Consider the following 27,520-nt stretch of genomic DNA (forward strand, 5'->3'; position numbering starts at 1 on the left):
TGGGTTGGCCGGAGAGAGCTGTCCAGACCATAAAAGTCTGGTTGAGAAAACAGTCAGCAGCATCAGTGGAGACTAAACTGTCGCGCTGGCTATTCGACTATAGGGTAACGCCACAATTGGAATAGCACCGGCGGAGCTATTAATGGGCAGACGACTCCGAACCAGACTGAGTCTACTATTCTCAAATTTAGGCGGAAGAGTAGAATGACACCAAGAGGCCCAATGCAGGGTCCACAACAACACTCGCCAGTTCAACGCGGGTGAAAAGGTATGGGTCAGAAAATATGCCAATTACCCCACATGGGTAGTAGGAACGATCAAGGCCAGGACAGGACCTGTGTCGTCTGAGATACGTGTGGGACAGCACATAGTAAAAAAGCACCTGGACCAGGTGCGGGCCTCAGATTGGTTTCCTCCCCCGCAGCTGACTCAGACCAGCACACCAAGTACCGTGGAGAGTCCTCCCCGACAAACCATTCACACTCGCCACTGGTGAGGACATCGGACTCGGATATGGCCACCATGGATGATGCCGCGGCTGTCCCCCTGCCGCTGGAGAAAGGGGGCTGTAGTGATCACTATGTGCATGTACACAAGGGGTTAATGTGTAATCAGTAGCACCACGTGATCACTAGAGGGCCGGACCAACTGAGGTATAAAAGGGAACCACATTGGGTCTCTCTCTCTCTCTCTCTCTTGGGTGCACTGTGACCAGGGCAATAGCAGACTAGTTCAGATGGCTAGTGGAGTTACGTATAGTTACCGTAGTTGGATCTTGTTAACCTTATCACTAGTATCAAAGTTAAAGTAAAGAACTCATGCAATTATTGTTATACTCAATAAACCGTTTGTTACTACTGGACAAGTTCGAGTCTTCTTCATCGAGATTCAGAAGACCTCATCACTAACCAGGGTTTGAGTAGCACATGTTACCTACCACATAGGTAACAAAACATGGTACCAGGCGTGTTGGCTTTAACAAAACTAGTTAGATTAGGTTAGACAAAAAGAGAAGAAAATTCAGACCGGAAATTCGATTGTGGAAGACTTTGCAGCAAATGGATCCTCAACGACTAACTATAGGGCTCTTTGGACCTCTAGGGCACCTGGAACCAACCGGTAATTTAAGTTATGACTGGAAAAGATTGGAACAGATATTCCAAACATTTATCGCAGCTAATTTAAGCACGGTCTCTGACGCAACGAAAATAGCACTACTGCTCTCAATAGGAGGGCATGAAGCTAGAGAAATCTATAATTGCTTTAATTACTTAGAAGGTGAAGACAACACCAAATTAGAAGTAATACACAAAAAATTTGAACACTAAGAGTCAGTCTGGTGAGATGCTGGAAAGATTTAACTCTTGCATAAATGCCAGAAAAACGAGGGCCCATCACTGATTTTATTACAAATCTCAAGTTAATACCACAAGGCTGTGATTATGCTGATTTCAGAGACACTATGATAATGGATCAATTAATTTATGGACTACCTGGCAAAAATTTGAAGGAAGAACTTTCACATCTAACTCTAGAAACTGCTATACAAAAATGCCTTGCTTATGAACAAAAACAAAATCAATACTGTGAGTCTTTATAAGCACAGTAACAGTATCTAGAAAACAAAATCGGTAAAAATGGCACGAACACTCACCACGAGGCAGAGGCAGGATCTCACTCGATGCAACAGCACTTTTTGATTGGCAGCCATCTTGAGCGAGAGCGTTCCGGCCAGTACACACACGCGCACTTCTCAAAAAGAAGGAAAACGGCAGGAATTGAAAATAACTTCCACAACACCCTGGAACAAGCAGTCTGCACCACCCAAAGTGAAGAGCATAATGACAAATCCAAAACCCAGGAAGATGATTTGTTCATTGAACATGAAGAGAACGATAACTCCGAAACAAAAAGAGATGATTTGTCTACCGAACAATACTACTCAGACATGGCTGAGTTATTCGGATATGCTGATCACAGTATCAGCAACACGGTTTCAAAGCTCAACGCCACTCTGCTCATGGTAGATGATTCCAATACCATGATGCCATGGCAGATAGTCGATACATTGGATGTCAGCAACCTGTCCAATACCGAAGAAGACAACGCTGCACAGAACACCTCCGTTGAGAGAGCACAGACCGATTCTACAGCGAGAACACTGCACGACTCCACAGAGAGAGCGATGACAGACTCCACAGGGAGAGCGACGCCAGCCTCCACAGAAAGCTCGGTGACAGACTCTCAAATGGAAGCAAGCAAACACACCATAGCGAACGCCATGCATGAACAAGACTATGAAGGTCTATCCACCTTATCTGTGCAACCAGCTGCAGACTATGAAAGTCTGCCTAGCTTATTTGAGCCACTAGATGAAGACTATGAAAGTCTACCCAGCTCATTTAACCAACATGAAGACACAATGTCTATCCGCTGTATGTGAGAATAGTGACAATGTGATCACAATCGATATACAGGATGTGCAGGATCATAGCGAGACTGACAGATCTCAGATCGTCTGTACAGAAGCACTCAACAATCAGAAGGGCCACTCATGAGTCCAGAGACCACGTCAAATGAAATTGTGAACATTTTGACTCCAAAAGAGGAGCACCAAGAGTCCAGAGAGACCACGTCAATAGAAATCCTGAAGATTTTGACTCCAGAAGAGGAGCACCAAGAAATCAATGATGCTTCAAGTGAACCAGAAATGACTCTAGAAGAGTACCAAGGAAGCAAAGAGGAATCAAATCCACCACAAATGACTGATGTCACCAACATCAGATCATTCTCACAATTCTCAAGAAGAAACGCTCAATGTAACAGATACCACAAAGGGCGCTGACACTAATAACTGTGACAATGACTCAAATCATCCACATGGAACACTCAATAAACGCAACAAGAACAACTAAAACTGCAAGAAACACAGCAGAAACAAGAACAGCAACAACAAAATCATGGAGCGCCACAACAAAAACAACATGCAGTGCAACAAGAACAACAAAAACAACAAGAAACATAAACAACAAGCACGATAAGAAAAACAATTAAAAAAACAGGAACAACAAGCACGACAAAAACAGCAAAGAACAACAACGAAAACGACCAAGACAGAAACGACAACAATGAAACAACGACTTGGTACAACTCTGCACCTGAAGGACAATGCCACAGCACACTTCAAAACGATGGCAAGAGTACAAACATGCCATGGCATGGCAACAAATTTCACAAATTCAGATTTGCTCCACAACAAACAAGCAAACCAGCTTTCAAGAAAGATGACATGCAGAATCAATACCACAAGCACAAGAAAAAGTCCAGGTCAGACAACAAAGACGTAACACAGAATCGCTACCGCAAGCATAGAAAAATAAAGCATAAATCAGACAACAAAGTGATTCGACCATTCAAATACCTCATTGATGACTTCTTGGTTACTTAAACACAGGAACACTGACGACGTTCACAAAGAAATAACAACATCAATATCACCACTTCAACAACAGAAGAAGAAAGCAACTCGACCGAACAAACTCAAAGTGTGGACTCACAAATTATTTTTTTAAATTAAGATTGGACTCATAAATTGGTTTTGTATAATCATCAAGTTCATCACAACTTGTACATAATCATTTGTCTACCTATTTCATGCAAGCGAAAAAACCAGAGAGGCTAAATGTATTAACATTTGATGGAATAACTCATTGATTTTATGTAATGCATTTGCAAACTGCATCCATTATTTTTGTTCAATTTTCTTTACAACATACAGAAAATATGTAACACGAAAAAAGGGGGATGTAGTGATCACTATATGTGCATGTACACCAGGGTTAATGTGTAATCAGTAGCACCACATGATCACTAGAGGGCCAGACCAACTGGGGTATAAAAGGCAACCACATTGGGTCTCTCTCTCTTGGGTGCACTGTGACCAGGGCAACAGCAGACTAGTTCAGATGGCTAGTGGAGTTACGTATAGTTACCGTAGTTAGATCTTGGTAACCTTATCACTAGTATCAAAGTTAAAGTAAAGAACTCATGCAATTATTGTTATAGTTACTCAATAAAACATTTGTTACTACTGGACGAGTTCGAGTCTTCTTCATCGAGATTCAGAAGACCTCATCACTAACCAAGGTTTGAGTAGCACCTGTTACCTACCACACGGGTAACAAAACAGGGGCGAACCGCCCCTCAGGCTCTCACATCGGAAAAGACGTGCGCCTAGTCATTTAAACCCCCCCCCCGTACGTCGGAGGCCGAAGTGGAGGATCTGGACCCGGCGCAGAACCAAGCAGGAGACCCATGAGTCACGAAGACCACGGGAGCTCCTCGGGCTTGGGGGGGGGGGGGGGGGGGTGGGAAGAGAAAGAGGGGTGCAATGACTTTGGCCAGGCCTTTGAGATTGGCCAATTAGAATACAAGTTCCCTGATTAGTGGCCCAATCAGGGAACCCCTTTCTGTGTATATAACGGGGAGTGTCAGATCCTCTGCACTCCCAGTGTAGTCAGCCAGCTGTATGCACCTGGTTGTTCGGCTGTTGGTTTTATAAATAAAAGGAATTCTGGTGAAGGGACTTCTGCCTCTGTGAACTTATTACAAGAGGGAAGCCTGAATATTTCAGAGGGAGACCGTAAAAGGGGGAGGCTCCCCCAGGCACTAGTATTTTAATTGCATTTGTAATGTGAATCCTTCAGGATATCTGTTGTACAGATTTTAGTCATTGCTGTTTCACACGTGTTAAGGCACGTTATTTGTTGCACTACCACATCCCATCATAATTTCAACATATTTCTACACTTTCCATATGTTGTGCAATTTGCTAGGCCATTATACAGAGCACTAAAGAGTCAACCACATTACTGTGGATTTGAAGTCACATGTCGATCCGACAGGCAAGGATGACAGATTTCCTTCTTGTTTCCTTTTCATTAGCAAAACAGGTGGATTTTTAACAACCTACCTGAGACTAGTTTTCAATTTCAATAATTAAATTTTAGTTCCACCAGCTGGGATTTGAACCCATGTCCACAGACAATTAGCATACAGAATACATCTCAATGTGTTTTTATATTGAGGACAACTCTATGGACATCAAGCAAGAGGACAAAATAGAAGAAAAATAAGTAACAAATAAAGGGCCAGAGACAGAGTGAAGGGATTTGCTAACATGTGGAAAATGGCATGTAATTGGGCAGGCAACCCCATGGGGCAGGAGTGTAATGGCTTTGAAAATGACTATCAACCGTGGAATGGAGCACCAGATGCAAGAATGTAAAAATGCAAGCCAGAGGGAGATGAATATTGAACGGTGGAAAAAAAAGCAATGAGGGGGTTTGAAAGCCAAAAGCGTACTTTTAGATGGAATGATGCAAAATTAGGTAAGGATATGGGCAGCAGCATTTTCACTGAGTTGCAACTTGTAGCTGGTTGAATCATGGTAGTCTTCACTCAGTAGTAGCACTGTCATCTCTGAATCAGAAGGTCCTAGGTTCAAGGCATGCTGCAGGACTTGATCATAAAACCTAGGCTGACATTGAGGTGCAATGCCAGTGCAGCTCGAGACTGTTAGAAGATGCCATCTTTCGTCTGAGACACTGAGGTTCTGTCTCCTCCTACAGGTGGATCTAAGAGGTTCTGTGGCACTATTTAAACGCGGTGCACTCCCCTGTCCAGCAACATCTCAAACAATTTAACGGTCATTTATTTCACTACTGTTTGTGAGACCCTGTTGTCTACAAATTGCCACATTTCCCTCTACTAGGAATATACTTTGAAAGTACTTCCTCAGCTGTATAGCACTCTGGCATGTACTGAGGTCATGACAGGTGCTATATAAAATGCTAATTCTTTCTTTCATATCTTTCTTCGAGCCATGGAAGCCATCAAGAAGACTTCAAGAGAAGTTGAGCCTCAGACCATAAATGAAGTGGTCTAAGATTTTGGTGGTAGAGATGAAGAGCTGGAGATTTTTCTTACCTGACACTCTCCATTTTCCCTTTAGTTTGTATCCATAGTTTGGCTCTCTTTAATGTAAAGCATTTAAGGTTGTCTATCTGAATGCATGTCCAAAAATAACTAATTGATTTGAAAGCAGCATAGGACATCTTTCGAACATGATAATAAGGTACTATATTTTCAAGTTCTATCTTTTAATGGCAAAAATGAAAATATATCATAGGATACAGGATTTACCTATTTCTAAATTAGATTGTAGATCCTCAAATGGCAGACTGTGATCTGCTTTTGGAATTCAAAACTAGTTTTTGTTGATGAACTTTGAATCATGAGGTGACATGAGCACTGGCTTGTCAGTAACCTAATTTTTGTTCTGTCTGCAAATCCTTTTTGCTTCTGGTCGGTTAATCATTTCTCACTTCTATTCATCAATAGAGGTGCTTGTGAATAACAGCACTTATTAGAAAGCCAGAAGAGAACAAGCTCACAGGATGAAGCATGAATTGAACAGGTTGATGTGATGAATTATTCTTGAACGAGGTTGAGTTGAGAATTTGTGTTCACTGCTCTGATTTTTCTTAGAAGCATTAAGTGGTCTTTTATTCTGTATCACATATGAATGTTGATTAATTTTCATGCATAATTAAAAGGAGAAAGCATGGCTGCATGGCTTGGACTTATGTTTACTTTTCAGTCTGTAAATATATGTTGAAATAATACACTTCTAAAGATTCAGAGCCTGTCAGGGATCGCAGAGATAAATCCCTGAAATGTGCAAGCTCCTGGTTCATCAAGTTTACACTGTGCCAAACCATTGCCTCTGACAGAAAATTCCCTATTATAATGTCTTGTTACAGTGGCAAAAATATTTGTGGGATATGATATACTCAAAAAATAATGAAGGAACTCAAGAGGATGCGATCAGCAATGTGTAAGCTGTGCTTTATGAAGGTTTGCATGTAAGATTAAACAGGTTTTGCATTAAACAATTAAAATACATAATGAAATTTAATATGACAAATATCAATCTCATTCCCACAAGTGGCTAAAAATCTTTTAAAAAGCTTATACTACATTCAAAAATCAGCAAACTGCACACCAGATCACAAAACTTTTACCTGGGAAACTGAAGCTAAAATTCAAACTTTTGTTCAGATCCATTTTCAAAGGAAAGAAAAAGAAGCAAAAGCAAAATCCGTACTGCAGCATTGAGGCAGAGAGACCCCTTTTCAACATGCTGAAGCAACAGCATTGAGTATATCAGTAATTGAGTTATCCCATCCTCATCCCCGATTGTGAGGAGAGTTTGGCAGTGATTAAACAATAAAATTCAAGTATGTGAAATTAAACAGGAGCTCCCAAGTTATATGACAATATGTACAATTTTCAAAAGCATTAATTCCAGGATGGCTTTACCAGCTTTGCTGGCAAATGGCAAGTTTTCTACAGGAGAGGCAGAAAAATGCTATTTTGAGAAAAAGCAAAATAAATTGAGGAAATATACAAAATTCCACCTAGATTATACGTGTCATCCCATTTCAGAATAAATAGAATTAGGGTCAATATCTCTTTTGACTTATTGTCATTACTGACAGATTAGCTTTAAGATCTAACAGATTGGGAAAATATTTCCCCAGCTTAATTAGCAACAAATCAATTTCTCCCACTGAATTCAATGCATTTGACCTTGCACCCCTATCCAACCAGCTGCAGGGTGAATAAGCAGGGAAAGCCAACCTACAAGAATGAAGCTGTAGTTCTACAAAAGCAATTCTTTATTTTCCTCTGGAATTAGCTGAACAGTGTAGAAGTTAAGTCCTTGACACACTTGAGAATTCTAAAAAAAATTTAAGAATTACAATATAGCAAAAAAGGACTCCAGTCTCCAATATCTTCAAGCATAAGATTCAATGAATATATCTATTTTTTAAGGACCTTGAAATGATTTAAACCAAAATATGGGAAGGCCTAACCCAATGGCCATTCCAAGCACAAGCAAAGGGCAAAATGAGGAATAAACGGCTCCAAGCATAAGGATGAGTGAGACAGGCAGCTTCTATGACTGAGCAAAGACCAAACGGGACATTAGCCATCGATATATTAAAAAAGGTCCTGACAGAAAGAAAGGTAGGCTATAACTAAGATTATCGCAATTGGATTTGATAAACCATCTGCTTTCATGAGCAATTGGGTAGAAATCATTTGCTGGAGGGGGAGCAGAATAAAACAGGCTGATAGTTACGATCACCACTATCCATTTGTTATAGGAAAAAGAACCTTAAATAAATAATGTTTAGTGTGGTGTGATATGCTTATGTGTGATGCTCAGAATTCATCATCTCAAACTGCTCTCACCACTATTAGCTTCCAACCAGGCACTGGTACTTCACCTTGGCATTATTTAATTTAAAATGCTTTGCTCATAAACAGTCCATGTTTGAAGGAGCCATTATGTTTTTCTAAAATTCTAGTTAAAGACAACACAAAAATCATAAACTAAAAATCACAAAATCATACCAATCACATATTGGAAAATACAATAATTACAGCATAAAATATTAACGGGGTGTTTGTGTTCATTTATTTGGTGATCGATCAATTTTATCTTACTTCCCGTCTAACATATAATGCTGCTTCATTTCGCGCACTGTCCTCGTTGTGTATGCTCCAATCATATGTGGTGTTACACAGTAAACTCATTGATAAACTTTCTCCGTCCTAGGATTAAATCAGGAATATCCAATTCATGCTTCCAATTTTACATCAGCAAAACAAATGTTTTGGTTCTGAGGCAGCTCATTAAATTATGATTTCGAGAACATGTGAACAGAACCAGTTTAATTTCTCTCCAGCACTGAAAACAATCAACGTCTGTTTTTTCATAGCACAGCAATGACGTAATGTTTTTCTGATTGCTCTATGAGAGAATTAAGTCTTGCACCAATAGCAGAAATTAGAATTATGTTAGAAATGCTAGATGGATTGTGAAAACTGTAAACAAAATAAAATCCATACTAATGTAAGAGTCTTAACTTACTGTATGCAAAAATTCCAAAAACAAAGGGAGATTGAATCCATCTTCAGTTAGCAGCCATAGTACTTTACTCATCAAAGAAACTTGAAGATGTTTATGAGCACTTTCTGACTGGAGATGGACAAGCACCGACAGCCATAGAAACAACATGGTCAAATGCTACACCGTAGCTGTGATGAAGCATCTGCTGGTATTCATTGCTGCATAATATAGTTATAGAATCTAAGTAAAAGCATATAAAAATTGTAAAACAACAGGATTCTTATGACATCCAAAATTGCATAGTGAGGCTTGTTCTTTTTATGCTGCACACTATACACTATATTCAACATTTTTCTTTCATTAAATTCAGCTGACCTATTATTCTGCAGGTTTAATTTTCCTTACTTTTCTCAAATAAAAGATCAGGCAAAGTATCATAAAAACTGACTTTCCATAAAACCTCTTAAAGTAAAGCAAGTCAGTTGCTAAGTTCATTTAAGACAGCTGTCAGGTCAGCGTCGTTCTCTGCCTCCTGACTGAAGTGCTCCATTAAAGAGCATCAGTGACAGCAGACAAAAGGAGGGACCGCAATGTGAGTCATATGGAACTATATCATCAAGTCTGAACACAGTTAGCCCTTTCGATAAAAAGGAAACAAAAAACAGAAGCAAGTGTATATCAGATGTAAAGTTACAAGTTTGAAAACAACATGAGCAATTGCAGCTTGAAAGAGTCAGTAGATTTTTTTTTGTTGACCTATGCATCCTTGGATTTAACATGCTCTATATTTGAAACTGTATCAATAACCACTTATCCTCAGTAATTGTCCAGATATACCGTGACTGATTGAGATTACCGTGTGCTGTCAATCTGCCTTATCAACACTTTGGGTAAACGTGTCTGCAGCAATAAACTCAAGATTGCTTTGTGTCAAAAAATGTGAAATATTGTTGTCTGCTTGAGACAATGGAGTTGAGGAAGCAATAATCTGTACACTGAAGTGAGCGAAGGACCTATGAGATGTCTTGGAAATTTATAAACCTAACAGGACGTGTCTTATACAAAAGTGTGCATTTAATCAGAATAGTTAACATTGAGTAAATAATAAAAGAATCAGGATTCTGAAAAATCGACATTTAAATAGGTTCATTGTGGTGATGGCAGAAGCTGGTAATAACCCACTTTACTAAAAATGTTCAGCACTAAAATAAAATTAGTTGCAGTTTTAGAAGGTTCACTGATCCTAATAACTACTGTTAATAAAGGAAGTGTGTATCCAAACCATACAGACTAGGAGGCTTGGGTTTATTATACCAGGCCCATGGTCAGTTAGCTTATCTCAGTTGAGATGGCAAAAGGCACTTCAACTGGCTTCAGTCTCTCTGGTGAAGGGAGAAAAGTAAATCAGCCCTGGTTCCTGTGCCGATTACTTTCTATAAAGTACAGTCAAAAACCTTTAGTTAGTTATTAGTTCACTGTTTAGGCAACAATAACGGTCACTCAGGTAGCACCAGGGTTGATGAACATGTACAGGTCCTATTCCTAGTAAGTCTTTACTGAAGGAGAGGAAAGCAAAGGAGAAAGAAATGCATCACTTATTGAAAGTTTTCTTTAAAAGCAACCTTGTTGGATTTCATCTTTTTAGAACCCTCGAGGTTAAACACTTGGAAAAGTTATGGAAGGCTCCGTCTGGATAGTCACTGATCTATCTAAACTTGAAATTCAACAAAAGAAGCATTTTAGTGCCGAGCGATGTCATGTGAGGAAGGGGATTGGGAGAGGATAATGAAAACAAATGAATGCAATATTTGTGTATGAATGTGTTTGGAATAGTACATTAGGAATGTCAGCAGTCAATGTGATATTCAAAAAGGCTTACTTTACTCCATCCACAACGTTCATTGCCTTGTTTCCCTTTTGGATTCTCAATCTTTTGTAAATCCAAGCAAAACAGTATGTGACCAGGCATTCATTGTCAAATGATTAGAATCGGATCATGTACACTCAATTTTAAACAAGTTTGAAAAATCTGACATGTAACAAATGACATGCATTAAGAGGAGGCATTATTGCTGTAGCACTGATGCCATACTCGCACATTTCATTGGTTTATTAAATTGTAGTTTAAGTTTATGGAAAAGGCATGGGGCCAAAATCCTCTTCATGGTAAACAATAATTGCAGCTAAATTAATAGGGAACATCTGTCACCAAATTCAGAATGGATTTAAAGTGTCGTTCAAAAGGCCAGTGCAGCAATCTTTTTTCCTTTTGTCATTTTAACAGACAGAGCATGTGTAGACTGGACTGGGGCTAATTAGATTCAATTTCACTTATACATGATTTACATGAGTTTGTGCTACACTCATTATCAATTTACTACTATTGAACAACTGACACAAACATTGCTTCCATGACCAATCCTAGTGGGATATCTCAATGAATTAAATGAGAAGAAAAATAATTGGGTAACCAGCACTATTTATTGGTTACTTATACCACAACTCTCTTTGTAAATGGCTATAGAATATTCATTGTAAGCAGTAGACATAGACATCACATTTAAATATTTCAATTACCCCACCCCAATTCAATACAGTTAATGTATGTCGATGGTTTAATATCCATAATTCCGCTTCCACTTTGTCCCTTGGTTAATAAGAAATATGCTGAATTCCTTGGTGTGGAATGATCTTTGAAGGAAACAGATGTCTGATTATCACTACTTCTAAAAACGAATCGCAAAATTGACAGAATGGCTGGGCGAGAGCAAGAACGTGTGGTCCCGGCCGCGTGAGGAGGCACAGCAGTAGATCAATTACTGTGACCCACACTATGGACCGTCGACATGGCTGAATAATAAATGCCCCGCTCATGTGGTCTGTATCTTACTATTCATTACGACGCGTTGGTGGGGGGGGGGAATAATTGCCTCATCGCTCCAGATATATGAATATAGAAGACTGAAGACACGGCCAGATTCAACACCATAAAAAAGGCAATCGCACGGACAAGTGACAGCCAGGCTGAGCAACTCTTCCTCACCTCTGCACAGATACCTGTATTTTCCGGGGGGAAACGTCGGATGATAAGCGGTTCACATTCAGATAGCCTTGTCCCACAGTAACCTCTTTCCACAGAAACTCACAGTCAAGGTACAGGCAGAGCAGATTAACGAACACTCTGCATTTTACACCCACCCAACCCCAACTACAATTGTCAAACGTAGATATTCAAAAAACAAAGCATGTACGTATGTGTTGGAAGAGAACAATAGCCTGGCAGCCTGTTTCATTTATTCTCCTGCAAAATCTCAGACTGCAGAGCAATTTTTAAAAAAAATTAGCTACTTCTTGAAATAATTGATTTCTCCCAAAATCCAGAAAAGATGCACACATCTCAGGGGAACGGTACCAATAACCACAATACAGGCATGCCTCGTTTCACAGGAAATAAATGTGGGAACAATTAAGCTGGAAAAGATCCTTTCAATTCGGCTGTATTAATATTTGAGTTGAATTCTCGGCAGCTCTGTAAAATGATTACACCATCGCCTAGGAAGCCAGCAATTAGGCAACACGTCCGCTACAAAGAAGATATTTGTTAATGCAAAGATATCCGGCAGTGAAAGACCACGGTGGAAAGAAAAAAAACATCAGAGACGCTCTCTACCTTTCATTCTCCACGCTCCTAAATCCAGGTAAGATGTGCCGGAAACTGCTGTTTCTGTCGAGCTTGGGCTGGCTCTTTGTCCTTTTGATGGAGCCTTTCAGTCGACGGCTCAGGAACCCCTGTTGGCAAATGACAAGAGGAGAGACTGTTGAGGCACTTCCGTCCGAGTGAAAGTCTGCGTCTGGCCAGCACAGCCTCTGCTGCGAGCAGCGCACATCGTCAGCGTCGCTGCACATCAGCACATCCCACAGCTGGCAACAGTGGGAAGCGGCAACGCGCCGCTAGCTGCACACTCCCTCTGCCTTGGTTGCCTTAGCGACTATTAACTCTCAGAATAACTGCATCTGTCTTGTGTGCGAGAGAGAGAGAGAGAATAGCACAGGCCTGCTACCAGTTCAGCACCTGTGAAACTTTCCTGCATTTGTCGAAACACTGTGGTTACATTTAGTAACTGTTCAGGTTTGAACAATTTGGTTGAGAGTCGAATTCTGCTGCTTTTTACGTGCAGTCTCCCTCTTGTAAGAAAACTGTTCACATAATGTTCCATAAGTTTCACATAGCAAGGTAAAGAGTAAATATATGTGTTCCCCTGGACTGCAACATATTATCCCGAGCTCCCCTTGAAAGTATGAGGCGAGAGTGATCTTAAACTAAATGGCTTCACCCTGTGTCAAATTTTTAAATTCAGTTCAGCTTCAGAGGGGGCCCCTCTAAAACTGAAGATTAAGCCCTATTTCTGATGCGATCATGATCTGTGTCTAAGTGTAAGGATTTTTAAGCGTCAGTAAACAATAAATAAAATGCTAAATTGTCCATGAAATTAAGAGTACAATAACGATTTAAACCACACGTACAAATTTTAAAACATGACACAAACAGGCTGATTAATTAAAATGCAGTAAAGTCAGTGTCTAGTTGCAATGTTTGACCAAATTTAGTTGCCTTTCATTTCATTGAACTGGAAAAAGATTATCCAGTTACATGCGGGAGTAAACTACTTAAATGCACATTGGCCATATGATGTGATGATGGTGTTATAAGAGTGAGATGTTAGGAAATTAGATCCGAAAATAGGATCGAAGATGCAGTGGGCAATTTAGGGGTTAACAGACTGAGAGTAAAACTGCCAGCACTGAGTTAGAGGTATAAGCCTACACCTGGCCTGAGTTGCATTGTCTCATTCAGATTTAAACTTGTTAATGGGAATAAAAAGAATACCCCTGTTCAGCCACGGCGATTCACTCCAGATCCATTGTCCTCCGGGACATTCTGACCTGACCAGCCATTAGCCCATTGCAGAGGCTGATGGCTGCTTTTGTCCATAAATGTGAGGTCAATTGTATATTCATAGCACGGCCCTGTTCTTTTGTGTAAACAGGAGTGGACAATCAAAAGCCCAGATAGCGATGATGAATTACAATTTGGCATGCCTGGAGAGAATCATTTTTAAAGGGCTGGGTGGAGCTTAGGGAGATAAAAGAATCCTATTGGGGGGGGGGAGGGTGTGAGAGAGAGAGAGAGAAGGATTTGCAAAGCACCGGCGAGTTCATGAAAAGCTGCCACAGAGAATGGTCTGTAAATGCAAGTATCATTTTTGCCTGCCTGCATAAGTGGAGTTGAAAGCTGTATGTTTGTTTTCCATGCTGTTTAATGGGAAATAGGATTAAGAGATGCATGTAAGCTGTTCTTGTTAGGTTCAAAGTTTAAAAGTTTAAATATTGTTTTCTCCCCCCACACCATGTTTTTCTTTACTTGTTCGTTACGTGATTTTGCTAACTATATAGCATTGTTGTTTTTATCTTGTTTGCACAAACTTCTTACTTTTTTGTGTAAACCTATAAACATACTGGGCGGGATTCTCTGCCGACGTGATTCTCCATTCCCGACGGCTTGGGGCTGCCCCACAATGGGAAACTCCATTGACCAGCCGGTGTGACGGAGAATCCCGCTGGTCAGAAATGTGGTGCGGCGGGGCAGAGAATCCCGCCCAAGATGTTCAAAAACCCAATAAATAAAATTTTAAAAAAAGTTTTATTTGTAAAAATAACCAAGCCCTATTTCTTATGCAATCACTCCGGGAGTGAATCGGTCTTTCTGTACAGTCTTAAAATTAAAATAGGTTGTGGTTCTGATCCAGTATCTTGGCCACTGTTGGGATCTGACCAGGCGTCCATAACAATGTTTTTTTTAATAAAAGGTGCACATTTAATAATGAATACACATAAATATAGGTCTTTCAATTAATAATACTTTCCAACTTTTGAAGTGATAGCACTTTAAATGCAGTTTTTTTATTTGCCTTGTTATCAAAATATGGTGATTGAGTAGTTAGCTTTATTTTAAAATATTCAAGAAACAAGTTGAGTAATCAAATCAAGTGAGGACTTGATGCATTTTTGGTACAAAGATTTCAGAAAGGTATATTTATATTAGCAAATATCTCTGGTATTACAATCCTGGACCAGACCCCAATTTATAATAGGAAACCAGACGAGACCCCAACAATTTTCTTTAATTTGTAAAGCTGTGAGAAATAATTCTTCACTCCAGGAGTGATTCCACATGCAAACAGGGATATGGTATATTAAACCAAACTTTATTATTACCACAGTATTAAACTATCTTAACATCTTTAAACAAGTCTTAAGGGGCTGGTCAGCACAGGACTAAATCGCTGGCTTTTAAAGCAGACTAAAGCAGGCCAGCAGCGCGGGTCCAATTCCTGTACCAGCCTCCCCGAACAGGTGCCAGATTGTGGCGACTAGGGGCTTTTCACAGTAACTTAATTTGAAGCCTACTTGTGACAATAAGCAATTTTCACTTCATTTTTATTTTCATCATAAAATAAATAGTTTACACTTAACAGTTAAACAATTCTTAACAATAAAAGGAAATTCTGTTTTACTACTAACTTATTCCTTTTTCTCCAATTAAGCAGAGCTCATCAAGATAACATTCTTTTTTAAAAAAAAATATTTTATTGAAAATTTTTGGCCAACAATCACAGTACATTGTGTATCCTTTACACAGTAATATAACACTATAAATAACAATGGCCAGTTTTATAAACAAGAAATAAATAATATATAAACAAAAACAAAAACAAAACTAAATGGCAACTGCCTTGTCCCAGATAAATATTCTCCAAAAATATGTTTTAACAGTCCAATATACAATTATCTATAACAACAACCTATACATATTATACTTATATATTAACATCCCTGAGAATCCCTCTGGTTCCTCCCCCCCCCCCCCCCCCCCCCCCCCCCACTGGGCTGCTGCTGCTGTCTTCTTCTTTTCCATTCCCTCTATCTTTCTGTGAGGTATTCGACGAACGGTTGCCACCGCCAGGTGAACCCTTGAGCCGATCCCCTTAGGACGAACTTAATCCGTTCCAGCTTTATAAACCCTGCCATGTCATTTATCCAGGTCTCCACACCCGGGGGCTTGGCTTCCTTCCACATCAACAGTATCCTACGCCGGGCTACTAGGGACGCAAAGGCCAAAACATCAGCCTCTCTCGCCTCCTGCACTCCTGGCTCTTCTGCAACCCCAAATATAGCCAACCCCCAGCTTGGTTCGACCCGGACCCCCACTACCTTCGAAAGCACCTTTGTCACCCCTACCCAAAACCCCTGTAGTGCCGGACATGACCAGAACATGTGGGAGTGATTCGCTGGGCTTTTTGAGCATCTCGCACACCTATCCTCTATTCCAAAAAATTTGCTAAGCCGTGTTCCAGTCATATGCGCCCTGTGTAACACCTTAAATTGTATCAGGCTTAGCCGCGTAACACACGAGGACGATGAGTTTACCCTACTTAGGGCATCAGCCCACAGCCCCTCCTCAATCTCCTCCCCCAGCTCTTCTTCCCATTTCCCTTTCAGCTCGTCTACCATAATCTCCCCCTCGTCTCTCATCTCCCTATATATGTCTGACACCTTACCGTCCCCCACCCATGTCTTTGAGATCACTCTGTCCTGCACCTCCTGCGTCGGGAGCTGTGGGAATTCCCTCACCTGTTGCCTCGTAAAAGCCCTCAGTTGCATATACCGGAATGCATTCCCTTGGGGCAACCCATATTTTTCGATCAGCGCTCCCAGACTTGCAAACGTCCCATCTACAAACAGATCTCTCAATTGTGTTACTCCTGCTCTTTGCCATGTTCCAAATCCCCCATCCATTCTCCCCGGAGCGAACCTATGATTATTTCTTATCGGGGACCACACCAAGGCTCCCGTCTTTCCCCTGTGCCGTCTCCATTGCCCCCAAATTTTCAGAGTAGCCACCACCACCGGGCTTGTGGTGTATTTCTTCGGTGAGAACGGCAACGGCGCCGTCAACATGGCTTGTAGGCAAGTCCCCCTACAGGACGCCTTCTCCAATCTCTTCCACGCCGCTCCCTCCTCTTCTCCCATCCACTTACATACCATTGAGATGTTGGCGGCCCAGTAGTACTCACTCAGGCTCGGTAGCGCCAGCCCCCCTCTATCCCTACTACGCTGCAAAAATCCCTTCCTCACTCTCGGGGTCTTCCCGGCCCACACAAAACTTATGATACTCTTCTCAATCCTTTTGAAAAAAGCCTTCGTGATCACCACCGGGAGGCACTGAAACACAAAGAAGAATCTCGGGAGGACCACCATTTTAACCGCTTGTACCCTCCCTGCCAATGACAGGGATACCATGTCCCATCTCTTGAAGTCCTCCTCCATCTGTTCCACCAACCGCGTTAAGTTTAACCTATGCAATGTACCCCAATTCTTGGCTATCTGGATCCCCAAGTAGCGAAAGTCCCTTGTTACCTTCCTCAACGGTAAGTCCTCTATTTCTCTGCTCTGCTCCCCTGGATGCACCACAAACAGCTCACTTTTCCCCATGTTCAGCTTATATCCTGAAAATTCTCCAAACTCCCCAAGTATCCGCATTATCTCTGGCATCCCCTCCGCCGGGTCTGCCACATACACCAATAAATCGTCCGCGTAAAGAGATACCCGGTGTTCCTCTCCTCCCCTGAGTACTCCCCTCCACTTCCTGGAACCCCTCAATGCTATTGCCAGGGGCTCAATCGCCAGTGCAAACAATAATGGAGACAGAGGACATCCCTGCCTCGTCCCTCTATGGAGCCGAAAATACGCAGACCCCCGTCCATTCGTGACCACGCTCGCCATCGGGGCCCTATACAGCAGCTGTACCCATCTAATATACTCATCTCCAAAGCCAAATCTCCTCAACACCTCCCACAAATAATCCCACTCCACTCTATCAAATGCTTTCTCGGCATCCATCGCCACCACTATCTCCGCTTCCCCCTCTGGTGGGGGCATCATCATTACCTCTAGCAGCCTCCGTATATTCGTATTCAGCTGTCTCCCCTTCACAAACCCAGTTTGGTCCTCATGGACTACCCCCGGGACACAATCCTCTATCCTCATTGCCATTACCTTGGCCAGAATCTTAGCGTCTACATTTAGGAGGGAAATAGGTCTATAGGACCCGCATTGCAGCGGGTCTTTTTCCTTCTTTAGGAGAAGCCATATCGTTGCCTCCGACATAGTCGGGGGCAGCTGTCCCCTTTCCTTCGCCTCATTAAGGGTTCTCATCAGTATCGGGGCAAGCAAGTCCACATATTTCCTATAAAATTCGACTGGAAATCCATCCGGTCCCGGAGCCTTCCCCGCCTGCATACTCCTAATTCCTTTCACTACTTCCTCTATCTCGATCTGTGCTCCCAGTCCCACCCTCTCCTGCTCCTCCACCTTAGGAAATTCCAGCCGGTCCAGGAAGCACATCATTCTCTCCTTCCCATCCGGGGGCCGAGCTTCGTATAATCTTTTATAGAATGCCTTGAACACTCCATTCACTCTCTCCGCTCCCCGCTCTATCTCTCCTTCCTCATCCCTCACTCCCCCTATTTCCCTCGCTGCTCCCCTTTTCCTAAATTGATGGGCCAGCAACCTGCTCGCCTTCTCCCCATACTCATACTGTACACCCTGTGCCTTCCTCCACTGTGCTTCTGCAGTACCCGTTGTCAGCAAGTCAAATTCTACGTGTAACCTTTGCCTTTCCCTGTACAGTCCCTCCTCCGGTGCCTCCGCATATTACCTGTCCATCCTCAGAAGTTCTTGCAGCAACCGCTCCCGTTCCCTACTCTCCTGCTTTCCTTTATGTGCCCTTATTGATATCAGCTCCCCTCTAACCACTGCCTTCAGCGCCTCCCAGACCACTCCCACCTGGACCTCCCCGTTATCATTGAGTTCCAAGTATTTTTCAATGCGCTCCCTCACCCTTTAAGACACACCCCTTCATCTGCCATTAGTCCCATGTCCATTCTCCAGGGTGGACGCCCTTCTGTTTCCTCCCCTATCTCCAAGTCTACCCAATGTGGAGCGTGATCCGAAATGGCTATAGCCGTATACTCCATCCCCCTCACCTTCGGGATCAACGCCCTTCCCAAAACAAAAAAGTCTATTCGCGAATAAACTTAGTGGACAAAGGAGAAAAACGAAAACTCCTTACTCCGAGGTCTACTAAATCTCCACGGGTCTACTCCTCCCATCCGCTCCATAAAATCTTTAAGCACCTTGGCTGCAGCCGGCCTCCTTCCAGTCCTGGATCTCGACCTGTCCAGCCCTGGCTCCAGCACCGTATTAAAATCTCCCCCCATTACCAACTTTCCCACCTCTAGGTCCGGGATGCGTCCTAGCATGCGCCTCATAAAATTGGCATCATCCCAGTTCGGGGCATATACGTTTACCAAGACCACCGCCTCCCCCTGTAATTTGCCACTCACCATCACGTATCTGCCCCCGCTATCCGCCACTATGGTCTTTGCCTCAAACATAACCCGCTTCCCCACTAGTATAGCCACCCCCCTGTTTTTCGCATCTAGCCCCGAATGAAACACCTGCCCCACCCATCCTTTGCGTAGTCTAACCTGGTCTATAAGTTTCAAGTGCGTCTCTTGTAACATAATCACGTCTGCCATAAGTTTCTTAAGGTGTGCGAGTACTCGTGCCCTCTTTATCGGCCCGTTCAGCCCTCTCACATTCCACGTGATCAGCCGGGTTGGGGGGCTTTTTACCCCCCCCCTTGTCGATTAGCCATCCCCTTTTTCCAGCTCCTCACCCGGTTCCCACGCAGCTGTGTCCCCCCCAGGCGGTGCCCCCCCGCCCACCCCACCCCATTCCGGCTCCCCCCTCTCCCCAGCAGCAGCAACCCAGTAGCTCCCCCCTCCCACCCCCCCCCGCTAGATCCCCCACTAGCGTAGTTACAACCCCCATGTTGCTCCCAGAAGTCAGCAAACTCTGGCCGACCTCGGCTTCCCCCCGTGACCTCGGCTCGCGCCGTGCGACGCCCCCTCCTTCCTGCTTCCCTATTCCCGCCATGATTATCATAGCGCGGGAACAAAGCCCGCGCTTCCCTTTTGGCCCCGCCCCCCATGGCCAACGCCCCATCTCCTCCACCTCCCTTCCTCCCTCCACCACCACCTGCGGAAGAGAGAAAAGTTACCGCATCGCAGGATTAATAACATAAAACTCATCTTTCCCCCCCTTTTTCCCCCCCTCTTCGCCCCCCATACTCGCCCCACCACTTTGTTTCAAACGTTCTTTTTTAATAACCCGCTTATTCCAGTTTTTCTTCCACAATAAAAGTCCACGCCTCATCCGCCGTCTCAAAGTAGTGGTGCCTCCCTTGATATGTGACCCACAGTCTTGCCAGTTGCAGCATTCCAAATTTTATCTTCTTTTTGTGAAGCACCGCCTTGGCCCGATTAAAGCTCGCCCTCCTTCTCGCCACCTCCGCACTCCAGTCTTGATATACGCGGATCACCGCGTTCTCCCACCTACTGCTCCGAGTTTTCTTTGCCCATCTAAGGACCATCTCTTTGTCCTTAAAACGGAGGAATCTCACCACTATGGCTCTAGGAATTTCTCCTGCTCTCGGTCCTCGCGCCATCACTCGGTATGCTCCCTCCACCTCCAGCGGACCCGCCGGGGCCTCCACTCCCATTAACGAGTGCAGCATCGTGCTCACATATGCCCCGACGTCTGCTCCTTCTGCACCTTCAGGAAGACCAAGAATCCTTAAATTATTCCTCCTCGCGTTGTTCTCCAGTACCTCCAGTCTTTCCACACATCGTTTATGGTGTGCCTCGTGCCTCTCCGTCTTCACCACCAGGCCCTGTATATCGTCCTCGTTCTCGGCAGCCTTTGCCTTCATGACCCGAAGCTCCTGCTCCTGGGTCTTTTGCTCATCCTTTAGCCCTTCGATCGCCTGTAATATCGGGGCCAACAGCACCTTCTTCATTTCCTTTTTAAGTTCTTCCACGCAACGTTTCAAAAACTCTTGTTGTTCAGGGCCCCATGTTAAACTGCCACCTTCCGTCGCCATCTTGGTTCTTGCTTGCCTTCCTTGCCGCTGCTCCAAAGGATCCACTGCAATCTGGCCACTTCCCTCTCCTTTTTCCATCCGTTTCCAGGGGGGATTCCCTTCTGGTTTACCGCACAGTGCTTCCAGCCGTTAAAATTGCCGTTGGGGCTCTTATTAAGAGCCCAAAAGTCCGTTCCACCGGGAGCTGCCGAAACGTGCGACTTAGCTGGTCATCGCCGCACCCGGAAGTCATCAAGATAACATTCTAAATAACGTTAGTGAACAAACAGATACTTGCAGTATAGTGATTTCCTGGAAAGACTACTTGAAGAGAGAGATCCTTCCATCTGTGTCAGACTATTGCTTAACTTCACAGCATTTGACAAAAGCTACTGTTCAGTTCACAATTTCTGACAGAACTGACCCCAAAACTCACTGCCACAGACCTGGTCCCTCCCATTACTACATAATCTATATGCCACTCAAATCCCATGACCTTAAATTTTAAACACAATGTTTCTAATCATTTACTACCCAGAAATCATAACAAAAAAGGCATTAGTCTCTCCTTTTAAACATATGCATGGTTTGAAATAACTCACTTTTATGACATCTTAATAGCACCATCTGTAGCCACAGTGTCTGCCTGTCTTTTAAACCAAGATTTTTTTTTAAACATTACTGCAGCAGGTACATACACACCCTAACCCAGGCTTTTAAAACCATTACTGCATCAGTTCATATAATACAATATATAAGAAACTCCTACATTCATCACACTGGGAACATAGCAAGAAAGCTTTGTGCACCAATAATAACTTAGATTGTTGTGGTACTGCTAATGCAGTACATGTAGTATTTGTTATTCTGTCATGGATGTGAGCTTCGCTGGCAAAGCCAGCATTTGTTGCTCATACTAACTGCCCTTGAGAAGGTGGTAGTGAGCTACCTTCTTGAACCGCTGCAGTCCATCTGTTGTAAGTACACCCATGCTGCCATTAGGGAAGGAATCCAAGATTTTCACCCAGTGATAATGAAAGATATATTTCCAAGTCAGGATGATGTGTGGCATGGAGGGGAACCTGAAGGTGGTGGTGTTCCCATGCATCTGCTGGCCTTGTCCTTCTAGATGTCAGAGGTCACGGGTTTGGAAGGTACTGTCGAAGAAGCATTGCTGAGTTGATACAATGCATCTTGCTACATACTGCTGTCACTGTGCTGGTAGTGGAGAAAGACAACGTGGTAGATTCGACTCCTTTGTCTTATATTGCGTCAAGCTTTAAGTGTTGTTGGAGCTGCAATCATCCAGACATGTGGAGAGTATTCCATCACACCCCTGACTTGTGCCTTGAGGATGGTGGGCAAGCTTTGGAGGAGTCAGGAGGTGAGTTACGCGCCATAGAATTCCCAGCCTTTTACCTGCTCCTGTAGCCACAGTATTTATATGGCCATCTAATGATGAATAGATTCTCTTTTGTTGGAGATGGTCATTATCTTGCACTTGTATGGCAGATAATGTCACTCGCCACTTGTCAGCCCAGGTTCGAATGTCACCCAGGTCTTGCTTCATAAAATCACAGACTGCTCCAGTGTCGAAGTCATTGGGAATGGTACTCAACAGTGTACAAGCATAAGTGAGCATCTGCCCTGGTGATGGCAGGAAGGTAATTGATGAAGCATTTGAAAATGGTTGGGTCGAGCACACAATCCTGAGGAACTCCTGCAGTAATTTCGCAACCATCTTTTCTTTGTGCTCGGTAGGACTTAACCAATGGAGAGTTTTCCGCTGAAGCCGATTGACTTCAGTTTAGCTCAGTATCCTTGATGCTACACTTGGTCAAATGCAGCTGTGATACCAAGTGCATTCACTTCAACTCCCCATTTGAGTTCAGCTCTTCTGTTCAAGTGAGGATTGAGGCTACAATGAGGTCAGGAGCCGAGTGGCCCTGACAGAACCCAAACGAAGGATCAGTGAGCAGGTTATTATTTTGTTAAATGCTATTGATAGGACTGTTGAACACACCTTCCATCACTTTGCTGATGATCGAGAGCAGACTGATGGGACAGTATTTGGTTAGATTGGAGTTGCCCTGCCTTTTGTGGACAGGACATACATGGACAACTTTCCACATATCCGTGTGGATGGCAGTATTGTAGATGTACTAAACAACCTGGCTAGGGCGAACCATTTCTGGAGTACAGGCCTTCAGTACTATTGCTGGGATTTGTTAGGGCCCACATTCTTTGCTTTATCGAGTGCCATCAGCCATTTCTTGGTATCAAGTGGAATAAATCAAATTGGCTGAAGATATCCAGCTGTGATACTGTGCGAGGCCTAGAAAAGCGCATTGTATGTTAATCCTGCTTCTTTCCTCCTCCACAGAATACGAAAACATTTAACTACCTTCAGATAGTGTCAGCAAAATAGCGAAATATTGAACAGAATATTATATTTTCAGATCTCAGTATTTTATCGTGCGTTCAGTAACTTAAATTAACATTGAACTGCTATGAAATTACTTGCGAAAAGTAGCGATTGTGAATTCAAATTTAAATCTTAGTATTGGCTATTTAATTTGCCAATTCAATTCAAAGGCACCATGCACTTTTTGTCTTATTTATGTTATCAACAGATGTTCAGGAACTCAATGAATTATCTAATAAGCATCGCTAATCATAAGACGTGTGAAGTGTGAACTGATTTCAGGATAAAATGAATAGACAATACTATCTGTGTTTGAGAGTCAGAGAGGGTGCATTGCCTACCTAGTTGCAGAGTAAGGAAGATTTTAAAATGACTAGATGGGATTTGGAAGGGGGTGGAGAAGAACCAATTGCCATGGTCTATTTCGCAATCATCAATGTAAGAAAGAAGAAGGTGGATGTCCTGCTTACACAGTATGAGGAGCCATGGACTAAAATATAAAAGTCCTCAAGAGTTGTAATCTCCAGATTAAAGTGAAACCTATGAACATATAGAACATAGAACATAGAACATTCGATGTTGCGCCGACCTGTGAAACCACTCTAAAGCACATCTACACTATTCCCAAATCGTCCATATGTCTATCCAATGACCATAAAGAGGAATAGGTCTAGAAAGTCAGTGCATAGCAGAAAGGCTAGCGTGGGAAGCAAGGCTTTTAGTTCATGGCGCACTGGCTTGAGTCTTCTGCTGCTGGGATGGGTTACACCTGAATTTGATGGAGACCAATGTCCTTGCAGAAAGTACAAACAGGACTGAAAGGACAATAACAAGGACAATTCCTATAACACCAGTGACTACAATTCAAAAGTTCTCAACTAGCTGTAAAGCACTTTAGAATGTTCTGTTATCATGAAAGTTTGCCTTAAGGGGTTCAGTGCAGAGGTCGCTCGGAGGTGGCAGTCGTTCATCGACATCTTCAAGGAGAATTAACTGTCAGCAGGGTGGGGGGGGATGGGTGGGGGAACGGGGAGGCATGGAAGTTATGAATAAGGGTAGGGAATCTAATGTTTAGGTCATTAGGGTTTAGGGCTGGGGTGATTTGGGTATGTCATTGTGGGGTTTTTGCGTGTGTTGGATCTCCCTGTTTAAAATGCGAAAATGCTAAAATTATAAATGCCTCAATAAAATATTTTCTAAAGAAAAATCGTAAGGGGTAGTGATCGCGATGCCTACACTAATAATCCAAAAGCATTAATTCAAATAAAAGCAAAATTCTACAGATGCTGGAAACCTGATATAAAAACAGAAAATGCTGGGAAAACCCAGCAGGCCTGGCGCATCCCTGCAGAGAGAAACAGAATTAATCGGCACGATTCGCCCCAAAAATGATTAAGGGTGCGATCCTCCAGCCACGCTACGCCGGAAAAGCATCTCACGGACAACATGGCTGGTGAAAGCCGGGAGACGCCAATCCTGGGACCTACCCGGCTTGAAACACCTCGAGAAATTCAACTCAATCATTGCAAGGGGAATCCTGCCCACAATGGATGGGATCACCTTTTAGCAAAACTGCATATTAGAGCGAGGCCTTACTCTAACGTGCAGATTCCTGAAGTATCTCAGACTTTGGGATTCAATCCCTTAGCCTTGGGGACATCGGGCAAGCGCCGTTTGGTACTGGTCCCCACAAATGGCAACCAGGCGGAACAACACTCGTGGTGGTCTCCAAGGGGATCAGAGGCCACTAGCTGCATTCCCTTTGGGTAGAATGGTGCCCTGGCACTGCTAGTGCCACGTGGTACCCTGGCACTTACACCCTGGCATTACTACCTGGGTGCTAACCTGGCACTGCCATGGTGTCCAGGTGACACTGCCAGGTTGGCACTGTCAAGGTGCCAATCTGGCATTTTCTGCGCGCGTGCGATTGGGCCGGGGACCCTCCTATGTTGCTTTTGTGTTGGGTGGGGGAGAGGTCGGGATTCTTTTTGGGGCTTCGGATAGTGGGACGCCATTCAATCTCTTGCTACAATGGGGAGTTCCGGCGAGCAGAGCTCCCCATTGTAAAAAACGGATCTATGTGCGGCCTCGGCTGCACGTTCCCCATTCAGGCCCCTTATTCAAAGCGAGTCGTGTTGAATATCCATGTGTTTCTTGGCACTGCGAGTGCTGGGAAACATGTGGATAAACACACTCGCTCAGGGACTTTGTTCCCATTTGGAAAGATCGCCCCCCAAGTGGCATTTCGGGCGGGTTTTGCGAGGTGATTCCAATTGGGGGTTTGGGCACGATCCAGATCGATATTCACCCACACGTAAGCCTTTTATTTTGGAGTTTGGGGAGTTTCTCACTGAAAAATACCACACAGAATTTTTTTCTGATGTGGGGAATTAAAGACAACAGCAAGACCTCCTCAGAGATCAGGGCGCCATTTTTAAGACTCATAAGGTATGATTGTGCTCCTGTCTCCCCGACCGCCACTCACGTATCATAAGCCCAGAATCCTTGACATCTTTATCATGCCATGAAGTTTCGAGCTTTCTTTATAGTATCTCACTGAGAGTATCTCACTTGGACTCTGGGGTGCTGAGGTGCAACCATTAAGGATCCTGCAACTGTCAAAATCCTTAAAAGTCTCTTTCCCAGGTGGACCTAGCATTAGTGCAAGAACGTGATCATTTTGGACTCGCCAGCCCAAGGTAGAAATGTTTCTTGCATGGAAACTGCAGAAGCCTGAGAGAACTAGGTATGCATGACAGTCCTCAGGATGGTCTTGTACACAGGCCCTTTCTACATTCTCCCTCCTAATTCATTAAAAGCCCTATCATGCAATGAGTTCCAAATCAATTTGTGTGCTACCCTATTACCTGAGGTCTATTGACTGCCTTGATAAGGAGGCTGGCAGGTCAAAAGCACTCAATGGGAGGTCTGGCATAAGCTTGAGCCAAAATCACACATACTTCTTAAATCCTATACTCAAATCCCTCTTGCAGTCAAGGCTATTCTGCCTTTTGCATCTTTACTTGCCTCGTTTAGCTGCATGGTAGCTGAAATTGATAAATGACCAAGGACGTTTACGATTGAATGTGCCGATTACTACTTCTTCCCGATAGTTAGGGCTTCTGGATTTTGATTGTTAGGAGGACAGTCTCCATCTACAGTCTCGCACCCCTGAAACTGCATTCACAATGAACCTTGGCACACACATAGCTGAATAAAGTCCTCACGAGAAATTGTGACATCCACACACCTCTGACATCAGGGGAATGACAGCAGGTGATAATATGAGGCCACAGCATGGTGAAATTGGGGAATTGGCCGATAGCCAGGCAGAATACTGACAACTGATAGCCAGTGCCTAATTGTGCCCACGTGGCATTATAGACTAATCTCTCTGGTGATAATGTGCGAATACTAGTCAATAGAAAAGTTCCTGACCAGGTTCAGATTGGGACTAACATTCTGAAACTTTAACTGACCACAGAACTTTGAAAGAACTATTAGCAAGATGGAATCCATGAAACTTCTTTTCTGTGACTCCTTTTCTGGTTACAAGTTGAACTTGGCAAGAATGAGTGTTTCCCGGTCAACCCCCCTGGGAGGAGAGCCCAGTTGGGGATGTTATCTTTTTGCCTTGCCAAGACTACCTTTCGTTATCTGGGGGTCAGGGTGGCCCACAACTGGGCCTCACTTCATAAATTAAATTACACCACTCTGGTGGACAGTATCAAAACGGACTTGCAGAGGTGGGATAATCTCCTCCTATCCTTGGCGGGATCAAAATGAAAGTGCTCCTGAGATTTTTTTATTTTTTTTTCAGTGTCTCCCCATTTTTTTCCCCCAAGTCCTTCTTTGTTAAAGTCAATAAATTGATGTCCTCTTTTATTTGGGCATATAAGTGCCCATTTAATAGCCAATTGGCGACACCAACGGAGGTCATCCTGTGGTGGGACGTCCTCTCTACAAAGTGGCCAGACTCATTTTCAACAATTTTAGAAGTCTTTAGAATGTACCTCCATCTTGGAGGCACCCTCTTGAGACCCACTTGCATCAGCAGCACCACCTC

General features: G+C 43.3%; 1 protein-coding gene across 8 annotated transcripts in view; it reads right to left on the minus strand.

Annotated features, from left to right (window-relative positions):
* The window catches only part of LOC140399196 (disabled homolog 2-interacting protein-like), a 1,161,885-nt gene that overhangs the window by 331,967 nt on the left and 802,398 nt on the right, over window positions 1-27,520 (minus strand). For 7 of the 8 annotated variants that reach the window (XM_072488541.1, XM_072488542.1, XM_072488540.1 and 4 more), the window contains one exon: window positions 12,654-12,772. In XM_072488541.1, coding sequence (XP_072344642.1) covers window positions 12,654-12,772 — 119 coding nt within the window. Of the gene's footprint in view, window positions 1-9,004; window positions 9,143-12,653; window positions 12,773-27,520 lie in introns of those variants that run through there. The other variant, XM_072488546.1, reaches the window with a different exon arrangement.

The sequence above is a fragment of the Scyliorhinus torazame genome, chromosome 22 (assembly GCF_047496885.1).
Source record: "Scyliorhinus torazame isolate Kashiwa2021f chromosome 22, sScyTor2.1, whole genome shotgun sequence".
Classification (NCBI taxonomy): Eukaryota; Metazoa; Chordata; class Chondrichthyes; order Carcharhiniformes; family Scyliorhinidae; genus Scyliorhinus; species Scyliorhinus torazame.